This window comes from Protomyctophum parallelum, assembly GCF_964188405.1.
Source record: "Protomyctophum parallelum genome assembly, chromosome: 11".
NCBI lineage: Eukaryota > Metazoa > Chordata > Actinopteri > Myctophiformes > Myctophidae > Protomyctophum > Protomyctophum parallelum.
In genome coordinates this window covers 50,866,419-50,881,418 of record NC_139707.1, presented here as the reverse complement: position 1 = coordinate 50,881,418, position 15,000 = coordinate 50,866,419, and the positions used below count along the sequence as shown (strand labels likewise).

General features: G+C 42.5%; 2 protein-coding genes across 2 annotated transcripts in view; one reads left to right on the top strand and one right to left on the bottom strand.

Annotated features, from left to right (window-relative positions):
• iqgap2 (IQ motif containing GTPase activating protein 2) overlaps nt 1-15,000 on the bottom strand; it is a gene marked incomplete at its 3' end in the record, with an annotated part of 114,003 nt that overhangs the window by 52,405 nt on the left and 46,598 nt on the right. Inside the window, exons 11-17 of the mRNA XM_083776868.1 lie at nt 14,775-14,850; nt 14,189-14,349; nt 8,930-9,090; nt 7,848-7,972; nt 6,258-6,421; nt 1,205-1,295; nt 907-1,074 (exon numbers count right to left, since the gene is read on the bottom strand). Of these exons, the coding sequence (XP_083632994.1) occupies nt 907-1,074; nt 1,205-1,295; nt 6,258-6,421; nt 7,848-7,972; nt 8,930-9,090; nt 14,189-14,349; nt 14,775-14,850 (946 nt within the window). The remainder of the gene's footprint in view (nt 1-906; nt 1,075-1,204; nt 1,296-6,257; nt 6,422-7,847; nt 7,973-8,929; nt 9,091-14,188; nt 14,350-14,774; nt 14,851-15,000) is intronic.
• Nucleotides 1,915-5,411, top strand: LOC310866415 (uncharacterized protein; the record flags this gene model as incomplete). Its single annotated transcript, XM_083776019.1, has 2 exons — nt 1,915-2,779; nt 5,404-5,411. 2 exons carry the CDS (start codon nt 1,915-1,917, stop codon nt 5,409-5,411), a joined length of 873 nt encoding a protein of 290 aa, XP_083632145.1.

The window sequence follows — 15,000 nt, the reverse complement described above, 5'->3', positions numbered from 1 at the left end:
TGTAGTAATGTGTTACCTGTAGTAATGTGTTACCTGTAGTAACATGTTACCTGTAGTAATGTGTCATGTAGTAATGTGTTACCTGTAGTAATGTGTCATGTAGTAATGTGTTACCTGTAGTAATGTGTTGTAGTAATGTGTCATGTAGTAATGTGTTACCTGTAGTAATGTGTTGTAGTAATGTGTCATGTAGTAATGTGTTACCTGTATGAATGTGTTGTAGTAATGTGTCATGTAGTAATGTGTTACCTGTAGTAATGTGTTACCTGTAGTAATGTTACCTGCAGTAATGTGTCATGTAGTAATGTGTTACCTGTAGTAATATGTTACCTGTAGTAATATGTTACCTGCAGTAACATGTTACCTGTAGTAATGTGTCATGTAGTAATGTGTTACCTGTAGTGATATGTTACCTGTAGTAATGTGTTACCTGTAGTAATGTGTTACCTGTAGTGATATGTTACCTGTAGTAATGTGTTACCTGTAGTAATGTGTTACCTGTAGTAATGTGTTACCTGTAGTAATGTGTTACCTGTAGTAATGTGTTACCTGTAGTAACATGCTACCTGTAGTAATGTGTTACCTGTAGTAACATGTTACCTGTAGTAATGTGTTACCTGTAGTAACATGTTACCTGTAGTAACGTGTTACCTGTAGTAACATGTTACCTGTAGTAACATGTTACCTGTAGTAACATGTTACCTGTAGTAACATGCTGCCTGTAGTAATGTGTTACCTGTAGTAACATGTTACCTGTAGTAATGTGTTACCTGTAGTAACATGTTACCTGTAGTAACATGTTACCTGTAGTAACATGTTACCTGTAGTAACATGTTACCTGTAGTAATGTGTTACCTGTATTAACATGTTACCTGTAGTAATGTGTTACCTGTAGTAATGTGTTACCTGTCGTAGAGTTGTTCAGCTGACTCTGGCTCAGCTCAGTCTGGTATGCAGTACCACACTCGGCCACCACTCCCCTGATGGCAGCGTTGGGGTTCTGCAGCGCCCGCAGTGCATTCTGGGAGTCTCCCTCGGACACGGCGCGGTTGATGTCCGCTAGCGCCTCCGACACTGTTACAGAAAATAAATCACACCCCGTGTGAAGTGAGGGGCGCTCATGTTGAATGAAACAAACAACAGTATTAGTGTGTGCGTGCGTGCATGTGTGTGTGTGCACATGCTCGCGTGTGTGTGTACATACATATAAGCGCCTCCTCCTCGTCCTGATTGGCTGTGTGGATGGCTTCCTGGATGTGGTCCAACCACAGCACGGCTGACTGGTCACCTGACCTCTGCAACCAATGAGAGAGAGAGAGAGAGAAACGCACACAATGTCACCCTCTGCTGGTCTGAGAGCAGTACTACTACTACTACACGCGCGCGCAGTTGTTGTCGGACAGTCACAACAGAGGATGTTCAATAAATCATTCAAAAACGTAATTCTCCCATGGAGAAGTCTAACAATAACAACTGCATGGATTTGACTTGAAACTCTCACAGTTAAATGACTAGACGCAAATTGTGAACACACCGTCTGTCTGCTGTGTCGCTGAACACACTGTCTGTCTGTCTGTCTGTCTGTCTGCTGTGTAGCTGAACACACCGTCTGTCTGTCTGTCTGTCTGCTGTGTAGCTGAACACACTGTATGTCTGTCTGTCTGCTGTGTAGAACGGTGGATTTCTACAACCGGTCCGGACTGTGATTCTGCTGGCAATCAATTTGCCATATCAGGAGATCAACGGTCATCGTTTTCCAGGATTGGCCGACCCGACTCATGGGCCTTGCCGATTGGTCCAAGCATTGCGTGACATTTGCACCACTGAACCAATAAGTGACTGCGAGCGCAGCAGAAGGACTGCATTGTGTTCCAGAGAGACGTGATAAATCCAACCTGATCTACGGTGTGAGAAATGTGCCGCTGGACGCTACATCTGGACGGAGCTCCAGATCTTTACTGGAACAAGGCTGTTTCATTCGGACGCCACGTTTACTCATTCAGTGGAAACGCCGACGACAAGAAGATTGATGTGAACGTCTTCAACACAGTGTCTTTGTGCTGGAGGAGGTTGACACCTGTGGCATCTGGTACAGGAGAACCTCACCTTGAGGTTCCCTCCAGGCGTGAGGGCCACACAGCTGTGCTGATAGAATATACTGTCTACCTCTGGGGAGGGAGGACTAACCAAGGTTACTGCAACAAACTTTATGCCTTTGATGTCAACACCCACACTTGGTTCAATCGGCAGGTTTCTGGGACCGTTCCAGAGGAGAGGGCCCACCACTCAGCCTGCATCTTGGGGAAGGTCATGTTTATCCATGGAGGATTGACCCAGACTGGACTCACTAATGACATCTACAAGTTGGACACCACCACAATGGTCTGGACTTTAATTAACACAACAGGAACTCCACCTCCTGCTTCATCACGTCACTCTGCTACCACCATCGGGACAAAGATGTTTGCATTTGGGGGTTTTGGGGGGGGTCAGTGCTACAACACCATCAGAGTGTTTGACACAGAGACCAACCTCTACATGAACACACCTTCTGCACAGATTCTTCCAGAAGGACGCTCTGCTCATTCAGCCTTTACCTACAATGGAGAGCTGTACATATTTGGTGGCTGGCACTGTAACCAGGCTTTCAATGATCTGTGGAAGTTCAATCCAGATACATTCTCCTGGAAGAGGTTTGTGCCCAAGGGGAAAGGCCCGTCTCAGACGTACAATACGTGCGGTTGCATGGTGGGCGATCGCGTTATCCTCTTTGGAAGAGGTGACCTCTATGTCTTAGACTTCAGTCCAAATCTCAAGACATTATGCAAGCTAGCAGTTATTCAGTACGGTCTGAAGAAGTCTGGACTCCGACACGACATCAGGTGGGAACTGGCAGCCATGACTAGCAACAGCAAATTAAAAGCGATAAGGAGGCTGAGAAAGGCCCTTGTTAGAGTGGGATGTTCCAATATCATAACTGTATAGAGTTCTGAAGTCTGATGTCATTTACACATCCTAACTGGGTGGCGTTTTGTCCCTCCATTCTGAATTCACTAAGACCTTTTTTTTTTTTATCGTGTATCAAAATAACTGTTCCAAAAACAGTGGTGGAAAAAGTACAAAAATATTTTACTTAAGTAGAAGTACTGATTCTCTACTTGAAAATTACTTAAGTAAAAGTACAAAGTACCCATTGAGAAAGTTACTTAAGTAAAAGTACAAAAGTACCTCAAATTAAATGTACTTAAGTACAAAAAGTACCCGCTGTAAAATGTACTTAAGTATAAAAGTAAAAAGTACAAAGTACAAGTAAAAAGTACAACATGCTTTTCAAAATGCCTACAAAGAAATGAAGTCCAACAGTGGCTTTATTTCAACACTCGTCTTGAAACTGGCCAATGGCATTTAATGTTTGTGTTGGGATAAACACTAGAAACTGTCCATTCATTATCAATGGCATTTAATGTTTGTGTTGGGATAAACACTAGAGACTGACCATTCATTATCAATGGCATTTAATGTTTGTGTTGGGATAAACACTAGAGACTGACCATTCATTATCAATGGCATTTAATGTTTGTGTTGGGATAAACACTAGAAACTGACCATTCATTATCAATGGCATTTAATGTTTGTGTTAGGATAAACACTAGAAACTGACCATTCATTATCAATGGCATTTAATGTTTGTGTTGGGATAAACACTAGAGACTGACCATTCATTATCAATGGCATTTAATGTTTGTGTTGGGATAAACACTAGAAACTGACCATTCATTATCAATGGCATTTAATGTTTGTGTTGGGATAAACACTAGAGACTGACCATTCATTATCAATGGCATTTAATGTTTGTGTTGGGATAAACACTAGAAACTGACCATTCATTATCAATGGCATTTAATGTTTGTGTTAGGATAAACACTAGAAACTGACCATTCATTATCAATGGCATTTAATGTTTGTGTTGGGATAAACACTAGAAACTGACCATTCATTATCAATGGTATTTAATGTTTGTGTTGGGATAAACACTAGAAACTGACCATTCATTATCAATGGCATTTAATGTTTGTGTTAGGACAATGTTTGTGTTTACTATCATTACAAACATTACAAACAACTCAGGTTGCAAGCAGCTCACACAAAAATATATTTCAGATGGGGGTAGACAGTCATTTAGGGGAGAATGGGGAGAGCCATTGCAATTTCTAAATCTAGTCAAAAAAGCCTACAGTAGGCTATAGGCCTATGCACAAATGTGGATTACATTATTGGGGAGAAAGTTAAAACCGATATCAACTTTAACAACCATCCCGTTTGACAGACGTTTACATGCAATGCACTAGGCCTACAGTGATTATTATTGCAATCACCTGGATCGGTGAGTGTAACGTTCCTGAAGTTAAGCTGTGTATGTGACGAAAACAGAACTGCAATAACCAGCAGATGCAGCGCACGTCACACACACACACACACACACACACACACACACACACACACACACACACACACACACACACACACACACACACACACACACACACACACACACACACACACACACACACACACACACACACACACACACACACACACACACACACAGCGCGGCTCGCTGTAATTTATTCACGGCACCAGAGAGAGAGAGACCGAGAGAGATAGACGGGCGCTTCTGTCCAGCTTTTTCACCGGACCGCACCAACATGCTTCTGCGTGAGTGTGAACCATAGAGTATTAAAAGGATAGAGACTGAACTGGCGCGAAGCTCCGCCCCTCCGCTATTCATGTCAGTGGAAGTTTCTCAGTGGCGTTTTGAAGCAGCCCCTTGATGTGAACGAATGAGTGAGGCGATCAAGCGAGCCCCGCATATTTCTCATATTTTGCGCGGAAATGTGTAGCGAGTAACGAAAGGTGTCCAATTTTAATGTAGCGGATTAAAAGTACGATTTTTTACTTGTAAATGTAACGAAGTAAAAGTAAAAATACAGCAAAATAAAAATAGTAAATAAAAGTACAAATTCTCAAAACGTGTACTTAAGTACAGTAACGAAGTAATTGTACTTCGTTATTTTCCACCACTGTCCAAAAATAAACAAATGATTCCGGCGGCGGTTCCACATCATAGGTTAGCCAAGAGCGCCATCTAGTGGAGAGAAAAAAAAAAGGATAAAAGTCCTCGGCAGTGACGGCCTTTGATAAAATACAATAAAATAAAAAGTGGTAAAAGTGTTCCTTGGCAGTGGTTTTACGATAGGGGGCGCTCTACCGCAGCCTGGGAATGATCCCAGGGTCAACAAAGAAGAAGTATAGAGAACACCCAGAGATCACATGATCAGTACTTTATTTTCAGCTGGTTTACGATCAAATATTCATAAAAATCTAACTTTCTCTGTTTTCTAGTGATTTAAGGTGAAAATAATTACATTCAACTGCGTCCATAACTACGGAACGGAATTATCTTGACCACAACATTTTTTTTCAGACATTGTTTTTCAGACTTTTTTTTTTCAGACTTTTTTTTTTCAGACTTTTTTCACAGACAGAACAACAGACAGAACAGCAGACAGAACAACAGACAGAACAACATACAGGACAACAGACAGAACAACAGACATAACAACAGACAGAACAGCACCTACAGCAGTAGGTGTTGCTACTAGCGACACATCGTTGCCTAGTCGCTACTCAGCCGGTGGACTCAATGGATCCACTGGTATGCATCCAGGGTCTCTCATTGGTGCGTCTTCAAGCCGTGACACGCAGCGTCCACCGGCGGGTTTTAGCCAGAGGTGTGTGAATAAAAAGGTTTGGCTGCATCTTCAAAACCACCAGGGGGCAGCGCCCTGGATATCCGTAGCCTCAGCTCACCCCTGCCAGTACCTCACACATCAGTGCATTGTGGGTAGTGTAGTTTTTACCTCACACATCAGTGCATTGTGGGTAGTGTAGTGTAGTTTCTCCTCACACAGCAGTGCATGGTGGGTAGTGTAGTGTAGTTTTTACCTCACACAGCAGTGCATGGTGGGTAATGTAGTGTAGTTTTACCTCACACAGCAGTGCATTGTGGGTAGTGTAGTGTAGTTTCACCTCACACAGCAGTGCATGGTGGGTAGGGTAGTGTAGTTTTACCTCACAGCAGTGCATTGTGGGTAGTGTAGTGTAGTTTTTACCTCACACGTCAGTGCATTGTGGGTAGTGTAGTGTAGTTTCTCCTCACACAGCAGTGCATTGTGGGTAGTGTAGTGTAGTTTTACCTCACACAGCAGGCTCTTGGCGTCCCTCAGTGCGTCGTGGTAGTGCTTGGCGGTGCGGGGGTTAACTCCGCTCAGCTGGGCGCTGGGCAGCGTCAGAGCCGCCAGCGTCTGCTCGTAGTCTCCCGAGTCCACAGCCTCGTTGATCTCAGCCACGGCCATGACACCTGGGGGGGGGGGAGGGGGGAGAACATTACCTTATATGTGACCAGATTTGACTGAGAGACTGTCATCACGCAAAAATGTATAGCACAGGCAGACTCTTCACATACTAGAGCATGTCTGAAATAAGTGTCAGAGCTGAAATCGACATGTAAATATTAAATAAATGCTTAAACATGTAGCTAGGTGTAATGTTAGAGTCCACAGAAGACATGTAAATATGAAATAAATGCTTAAACATGTAGCTAGGTGTAATGTTAGAGTCCACAGAAGACATGTAAATATGAAATAAATGCTTAAACATGTAGCTAGGTGTAATGCTAGAGTCCACAGAAGACATGCAAATGTGAAATAAATGCTTAAACATGTAGCTAGGTGTAATGTTAGAGACCACAGAAGACATGTAGCCTAAATGTGAAATAAATGCTTAAACATGTAGCTATAGGTGTAATGTTAGAGACCACAGAAGACATGTAAATATGAAATAAATGCTTAAACATGTAGCTAGGTGTAATGCTAGAGACCACAGAAGACATGTAAATATGAAATAAATGCTTAAACATGTAGCTAGGTGTAATGTTAGAGACCACAGAAGTGAACCTTTCAATATATTACTCTATAAGCCATATCTACAAAACTGGTGGGTCAAACTGAACAACCAATATGTCAATTTGAAGCTATGATTTCCTGCTTTCATACGAAATGAAAAAAAAAAAAAAAAAAAAAAAAAAGTCCAATGGCAGACCCTCAGTCAAATTTAGTCACATATATCTGTAACTACAGCGGTGGCCATGACACCTGGAGAGAGGAGAGGATGATGAACATGGCGTCTTCACCTCTCAACTATCTGCATTCGTTAAACCCCGTTAAGACATGAGGTCGATTCCGCAAATGCCTTCTAAATGTGTAGTTCTCACCAACGTGCCTCAAGCCTGGAACGGCTGCTCCGGGACAGCACAGACAGGACTGACAGCAGATTCTACAAATGTCTTCTATATCATGACAGTTTTGCTGAAAACCTCATGTTGTCACCATCAGTGGTTTTCAAAATATTCCATGTCAAGGACCCTAAAAATGATATGTATTTGGCCACCGGCCCCCATCTGAAAACATGTTGTTCTAGGGCAGGGTTCCCCAATAAGCGGCCTGCCTAAAAACCTTTTTTTTATTTTTATTTTTTTGGAGGGGTCCCAGATATAAATGGCATTAGATTTGGGTCAGTAGCCTATGCATGTCAAACTGGGCATCCTTTTCAAATGGGCAAGACCTCGACCTCGTGCGTGCGGACTCGGCCCCCAGCCTGGTACCCTAGTCAAAATATGGCCCTTGAGGAAAATATATTGGGGTACCCTGTTCTAGGGTATTGAATAGCGGATTGGATGAACGCAGTAATGGATGAAAATGTATACAATACAATAAATAAAGTCTTACGTTGGTGTTCCTCGTAGACCTGCACGTTGACGGCATCGATGCACTTCTGAACGTCGTTCCACGCCAGGAACTCCTGGCCTCGATCCACGGCCGCACGACGGAGGGCAATCAGCGTGTCAGAGTACCTACAGAACGTTAGATTATGCACTACAATGTTAGCATTAGAGCTACCATGTTATCATTAGAGCTACCATGTTAGCATTAGAGCTACCATGTTAGCATTTTTTTTGATTGATTGAAAACTTTATTTCAGACACAATGGGTCCATATACAAACAACATGTAAAAACATAACAGTAAATACAAAAACAACAACACAGAGATAGCCTATGTATAGCTACCATGTTAGCATTAGAGCTACCATGTTATCATTAGAGCTACCATGTTAGCATTATTGCTACCATGTTAGCATTAGAGCTACCATGTTATCATTAGAGCTACCATGTTAGCATTATAGCTACCATGTTAGCATTATAGCTACCATGTTAGCATTAGAGCTACCATGTTATCATTACAGCTACCATGTTAGCATTATAGCTACCATGTTAGCATTAGAGCTAGCATGTTATCATTAGAGCTACCATGTTAGCATTAGAGCTACCATGTTATCAATAGAGCTACCATGTTAGCATTATAGCCACCATGTTATCATTAGAGCTACCATGTTAGCATTAGAGCCACCATGTTAGCATTAGAGCTACCATGTTAGCATTAGAGCTACCATGTTAGCATTAGAGCTACCATGTTAGCATTAGAGCTACCATGTTAGCATTAGAGCTACCATGTTAGCATTAGAGCTACCATGTTAAAATTAGAGCTACCATGTTAACATTAGAGCTACCATGTTAACATTAGAGCTACCATGTTAGCATTATAGCTACCATGTTAGCATTATGGCTACCATGTTAGCATTATAGCTAGCATTAGAGCTACCATGTTAGCATTAGAGCTACCATGTTAGCATTATAGCTACCATGTTAGCATTAGCATTATAGCTACCTTGTTAGCATTATAGCTGCCATGTTAGCATCATAGCTGATTGATTGATTGATTGAAATATGTATTAACAGTTTGCATAATTACCTGTTGATGTTGTCGTGCTCCATGTTGGTGAAGCCCAGCGGAGATTCGCTCAGCTGCTCGCCGACCGCTAACGAGTCCGCCGTGTCCAGCACCTCGTTAAGAACCGCCACCGCCGACAGCATCTCCACGGCAACGCTCAGCTCCTCGTGACTCAGACCACTCTGAGGATGGGATCGTAGCAACGTTAATATGACTCGACCACTCTGAGGATGGGATCATATCAACATTAATATAACTCAGACCACTCTGAGGATGGGATCATATCAACATGACTCAGACCACTCTGAGGATGGGATCATATCAATATGACTCAGACCACTCTGAGGATGGGATCATATCCACATGACTCAGACCACTCTGACGATGGGATCATATCAACATGACTCAGACCACTCTGACGATGGGATCGTATCAACATGACTCGTCTCAGACCACTCTGACGATGGGATCATATCAACATTAATATGACTCAGACCACTCTGAGGATGGGATCGTATCAACATTAATATAACTCAGACAACTCTGTGGATGGGATCATATCGACATCAAATAATCAGACACTCTAAGGATGGGATCATATTAATATTAATGATGATTTATAAGATGCTAACTTTTGTGTGCGTGCGTGTGATAGATAATTTCTATCTGTTTATATTTTATGCTTGATTGACCATTTCCTTTGACCTTTTGACCCTTTTAATCTGGTTGCCCCTGTGACTTCACGCTGTCTTTTGGCGCTTAGTTAGTGTTGTACAGTCTCTGTCTCCCTACATGAATTTGACCTCGCATGGCTATCTTATCAGCCGGGTGCCATAGCAACCGGGCCGGCACCCCCTTCCCTGACAAATTTATCCTTTGAGGCCTAGATAGACCTCTGTGTTTTGTATTTTTCCATTCCAGTACTTTTCCATACTTTGAGTACGATACTCCTCGGTCGTGCCACGTCGGCTTTGTACCATCCTCCATTTTGATTGTTAAAGTATATATACCGGATTCCATTTTGGAGACGGTAGAGAGAAACCTGCAACCATTCTACTAGACCCCCCCTACGGGGGTCTAGGCTCTGTATTTGATTATCATGCTGTGTTTTGTGAATCCATGTTCTATTTCTCTCTGAAACGATGATATAAAACGACTAAAAACCTCCCTCTGAAATGGACGTCTCTCTTTCTGGTGAAATAAGGTAATCTTTTGGTGATGGGGTAATCCTTCCTGTTCATATTAGCTATTTACTTAAAGTATTTTGGTAAAAGCTAAAGTTAAGTATAAGTATTGTAATGGGATTACTCCTAAAAGTAAATGTATTGTGAGCCTTCCGGAGCATTTTGGTTCTGTTCCGGAGCAGCTCGCAGCTTCATTTTGCACTCTGCTAAACGAAGCTATTATCTTTATTTAGTTAAAGGGGTTTTTACAGTCCTCCCCTGTTATTTATCTCATGATAGGATAAAATTCCTATCAACTTGGTCCTGTTCGAGTCTCCTTTGAAGTGCGTAAGTCTAATTTATTTAATTAGCTGCTACCGAAAAGGCAAAAAGAATCACATAAGGAAAAAAATGTTCCTTCTTCCTTTTTTTTTTTCCCCGAGAGCTCCGCTGATTTATCTTCAGAGGGGGTGGTTTTTGCTCGTTATTATCGCTTCAGGAACATTGGATTATCCTTTTGGACACTACCAGCTATGGGGTTCGTGAATGCCTTCACGAACTGGACCCGTGGACCACGCGTGTCCATAAGTCCGCACCATAAATCTGCTTCCTGAGATCTCCTGCGCTATTCTTGAGTTAAGTAATCTATTTGTTTTTGTGTTAAACTGTTATTATTGTTTAAAAGAAGTAGGACAGCTTCAGCGTTTATCTTATTTCTTTGAAAAATAATTATTCAGTGATTTGTGTGTGTCATTAGGGGGGGGAGGCAGTTTCTGTGGACGCATGGTACTGTCTCTCGCTATCTCTCTCTCTGTGTGTGGGTGTGTGTGTGTGTGTGTGTGGGGAGGGGGGGGGGGACCTCTCTGTTCTTCCATTCTCCCTCTCCCTGCCTGTGTGAAAAAGTTTCCTGTTTGGAGTCATTCTCTGTGCCTGTGTGTGTGTGTGTGAGGGGGGGGGGGGTGATCTTTCCTCCATGCTCTCTCTCTGTCTGTCTGGAAACGTGTCTGTTACGAGGTTTCCATTGTGAACGCCTGCTCTGGGTTTCTGTTTTCTCATGTTGCTAATCAATGTTCATTATAGAGGTCGAATTTCCGATATCTTGCCCGCATTTTACTGGAACATAGCTTTTCTGAAGTATGTGAGTAGAAGGCAATAAATTTATCGTTTTTCTACCTTTTCAAGATCTCGTTTCTGCCTTGAGTGTACACGAGGAGAGAGATGTAGATTTTGAATCATGAACATTCTTAGTCAAGTTGATAGTCAAATTAGTTAAATATTCATCATTTTGGCATTCCCCGTTTGCCATACATAGTATCATAATAATCTCTGTGTTTCCTGAGCCTTTTGCGACGCGTAGGCGTACACGTCGGAGGAAGGTCAGGATATTTTTCAGTGACTCTTCACTATTTTTCTAGTATATGCAACAATTTAGATTTAATACAGTGTACCACTAGTGTCTCAGATTAGTGTGCCAACCTCTGGAGCGGACGTGACTGCCGCTATTTGTTGTAAAGGTGATTTGTCTGTGTGCGGCAGTAGTCAAGCCACGGGCACATAGCGAGTCATCGTAATGTTTCGAGGCGTCAGTGGTTTGAAACATAACATGTGTAGTTTAGGATTCAACGGTCGCAAACCTCTCTATCTAATTCCATCTCTCTCTCTTATCCTATTTTTTGAAATCACGAGTATTGATCGAAGCAGAAGACAGACACATGTTTGGTGGGTAAAATAGATCTCTTAGATACGGAGAAACTTGGGGGTCTACCGACAAATAATGATCTAGCTATCACTCTCTCTCTCTGACTACAAGAAGACAATCTCTCTCTAACTCTCTGTACCATGTGTTGCCAACGTAGGCCCACATGTTTGTCGAAGTTGAAAATTTGAAATATACATACTTTTTCTCTCTATCTAGATCTGTCTGTTTGATACGATGTTATTTTTATTAAGAACCATTTGTTCATGATTATTCTCCTGCCACTCGCCTGATAATAAACTGTGATATACGTAAATTAAGATCAACACCTGTTGTTCTAAAGATGCTCTCCCTCCATAAAAGCTCAGTGATATAGATTGTGGCGGGTTAAGAGTGAGGTGAATAGATATATAATGTGGTTTTTCATGTCATTCACCAGTTTGTACTTTGTTTTTGTTCTGTTATCTACAGATAAAGGACTGCTGCAGGTGGGAGTCGGTCGGTGGACAGGCCGAGAATTTCAAAGCCCACAAATGCGATGGAGGTCTCGGAAAAGTGTTTGTGGTTGATTGTGGACTTCGAAATTCCATTCTTGTATACAAGGTTTGGCCCCAGACCCGACCCCCCAGCAGATCCGTCTAAATTCACTGGTTAGGCCCAACCCCAGAACAGTCTAACTAGTTGCCCATAGATTTCCCATTGGGAACAAATTTATTACATTTTTTTGTTTTTATGTTTCATGTTTATGTGGTTGTTGTTATTTGTTTGCTAATTTACGCTTTCCAAGCTACGTTTAATCACCTCCAATTGTATTACATTATTGTTGATTTTATTTGATTTTATAAAAAGGTTTTAGTCATTTCATATTTCCCCTAAATTGTCAATATAGGAACATTTCCTTCTACATTTTATTATTTTGGTTTTTATCATCATGAGTTCGATTTGGACTAGGCATTAATCTCCCCAGAATCACTTGATTCTATATCTGACCTGTATATGGTACTTAAGGGACTCCCAAAGACATTGTTGCGACATCGCGCTGGAGCGCATGCAGAATACCCCGTTTCCCCTCTCCAGGTCTGTTTGCAGAGATCGAGTGTATCTGTGAACCTGTCATTAGGGGGGGGGGAGGGGCGAAGAATCGGCTCCGACAAACGAGCCAAAAGAACTCTCGCAGATTCAGTTCTGACAACGAACTGATGACGAGCCAAAAGAAGAACTGCTCTAAAAATGAACATTCATGTGGTCAAATGACACATCTCGCCGGCCAGGTAGGCTGCAACGGTTTGCTGGGGTGGGTGCCACTCCCGAAGATCATCTCCATCATCATCATCAAAAGAGAAAAGCCATTTTTTCTCTTTCCCACAGTACCCTCTAATTAAGGATTTTATGCCTAGTAAAGTTGAAATCATTGTGTTTTTTTTATTTTTTATTTTTCATTGCCATTCTGTTCCATTTTATCCATAGTATAAAGTAAAGTTTCCCCTGAGGTTTTGATTTTGTCAAAGGTCATATGATCATTCGCGCATAAAATGCGATGGGTTTGATAGATAATTTCTATCTGTTTATATTTTATGCTTGATTGACCATTTCCTTTGACCTTTTGACCCTTTTAATCTGGTTGCCCCTGTGACTTCACGCTGTCTTTTGGCGCTTAGTTAGTGTTGTACAGTCTCTGTCTCCCTACATGAATTTGACCTCGCATGGCTATCTTATCAGCCGGGTGCCATAGCAACCGGGCCGGCACCCCCTTCCCTGACAAATTTATCCTTTGAGGCCTAGATAGACCTCTGTGTTTTGTATTTTTCCATTCCAGTACTTTTCCATACTTTGAGTACGATACTCCTCGGTCGTGCCACGTCGGCTTTGTACCATCCTCCATTTTGATTGTTAAAGTATATATACCGGATTCCATTTTGGAGACGGTAGAGAGAAACCTGCAACCATTCTACTAGACCCCCCCTACGGGGGTCTAGGCTCTGTATTTGATTATCATGCTGTGTTTTGTGAATCCATGTTCTATTTCTCTCTGAAACGATGATATAAAACGACTAAAAACCTCCCTCTGCTATGGACGTCTCTCTGTGGGGTAAAATAAGGTAATGTTTTTGGTTATGGAGTAATCCTTCCTGTCCATATTGGCTATTTACTTAAAGTATTTTGGTCAAAGCTGAAGTTAAGTATAAGTATTGTAATGGGATTACTCCTAAAGTAGTTTGAGGCTTCCGGGGCATTTTGGTTCTGTTCCGGAGAGCACTCGTAGCTTCATGCCTTTTGCTAAACGAAGCTATTATCTTTAGATTCAGTTGCAGGGGTTTTTACAGTCCTCCCCTGTCATTTTTTATCATGATGGGATAAAATACCTATCAGCGTGCGTGCGTGCGTGCGTGCGTGCGTGCGTGCGTGTGTGCGTGCGTGCACCTTGCTCTGCAGCTGCAGGCTGAACAGCTCTGATTGGTAGAGAGCAGCAGCCGTGTGGTAGATGATTGGCAGCTGAGCGTCGGGATTGGACAGCATCTCTGTGGTGTCTGCGGCGTCGCCGAGACGAATCGCTGCGTTGATGTCCGATACCGCCTGTAGTTCTGTTAAACAACATGTTAGCATGTCTGTTAGCATTGTGCTACCGCCTGTAGTTCTGTTAGACAACATGTTAGCATGTCTGTTAGCATTGTGCTACCACCTGTAGTTCTGTTAAACAACATGTTAGCATGTCTGTTAGCATTGTGCTACCGCCTGTAGTTCTGTTAAACAACATGTTAGCATGTCTGTTAGCATTGTGCTACCGCCTGTAGTTCTGTTAGACAACATGTTAGCATGTCTGTTAGCATTGTGCTACCGCCGTAAAAATCTTCTCTTATGGGGGTCCCTGGAATATCTCTTCAAATGGGGGTCTGTGGGGCTCATCAGTGTCAATTTGGATATACTGGTGACCTCTGGCCCCTGGAGGTCATGACTCCTGAAGGTCATGACCTCTGGCCCCTGAAGGTCATGACCTCTGGGTTCTTACTTCGTCTCTCGGCCTCGGCTTCTTCGTTACAGGAAGTGACGGCTCTCTGGATCTCTGCTCTGTCCAACACCGCTGTCTACACGCACGCACAACACAAGTGCACGTGCACGTGCACGTGCACACGCACACGCACATACACACACATATTAGTTAGTTGCAGTATTTGCGCGCTCTGCTTGTGCACAAGTAGGCCATGATGTTTGGCCTATTTTTGCGCATGGCGACA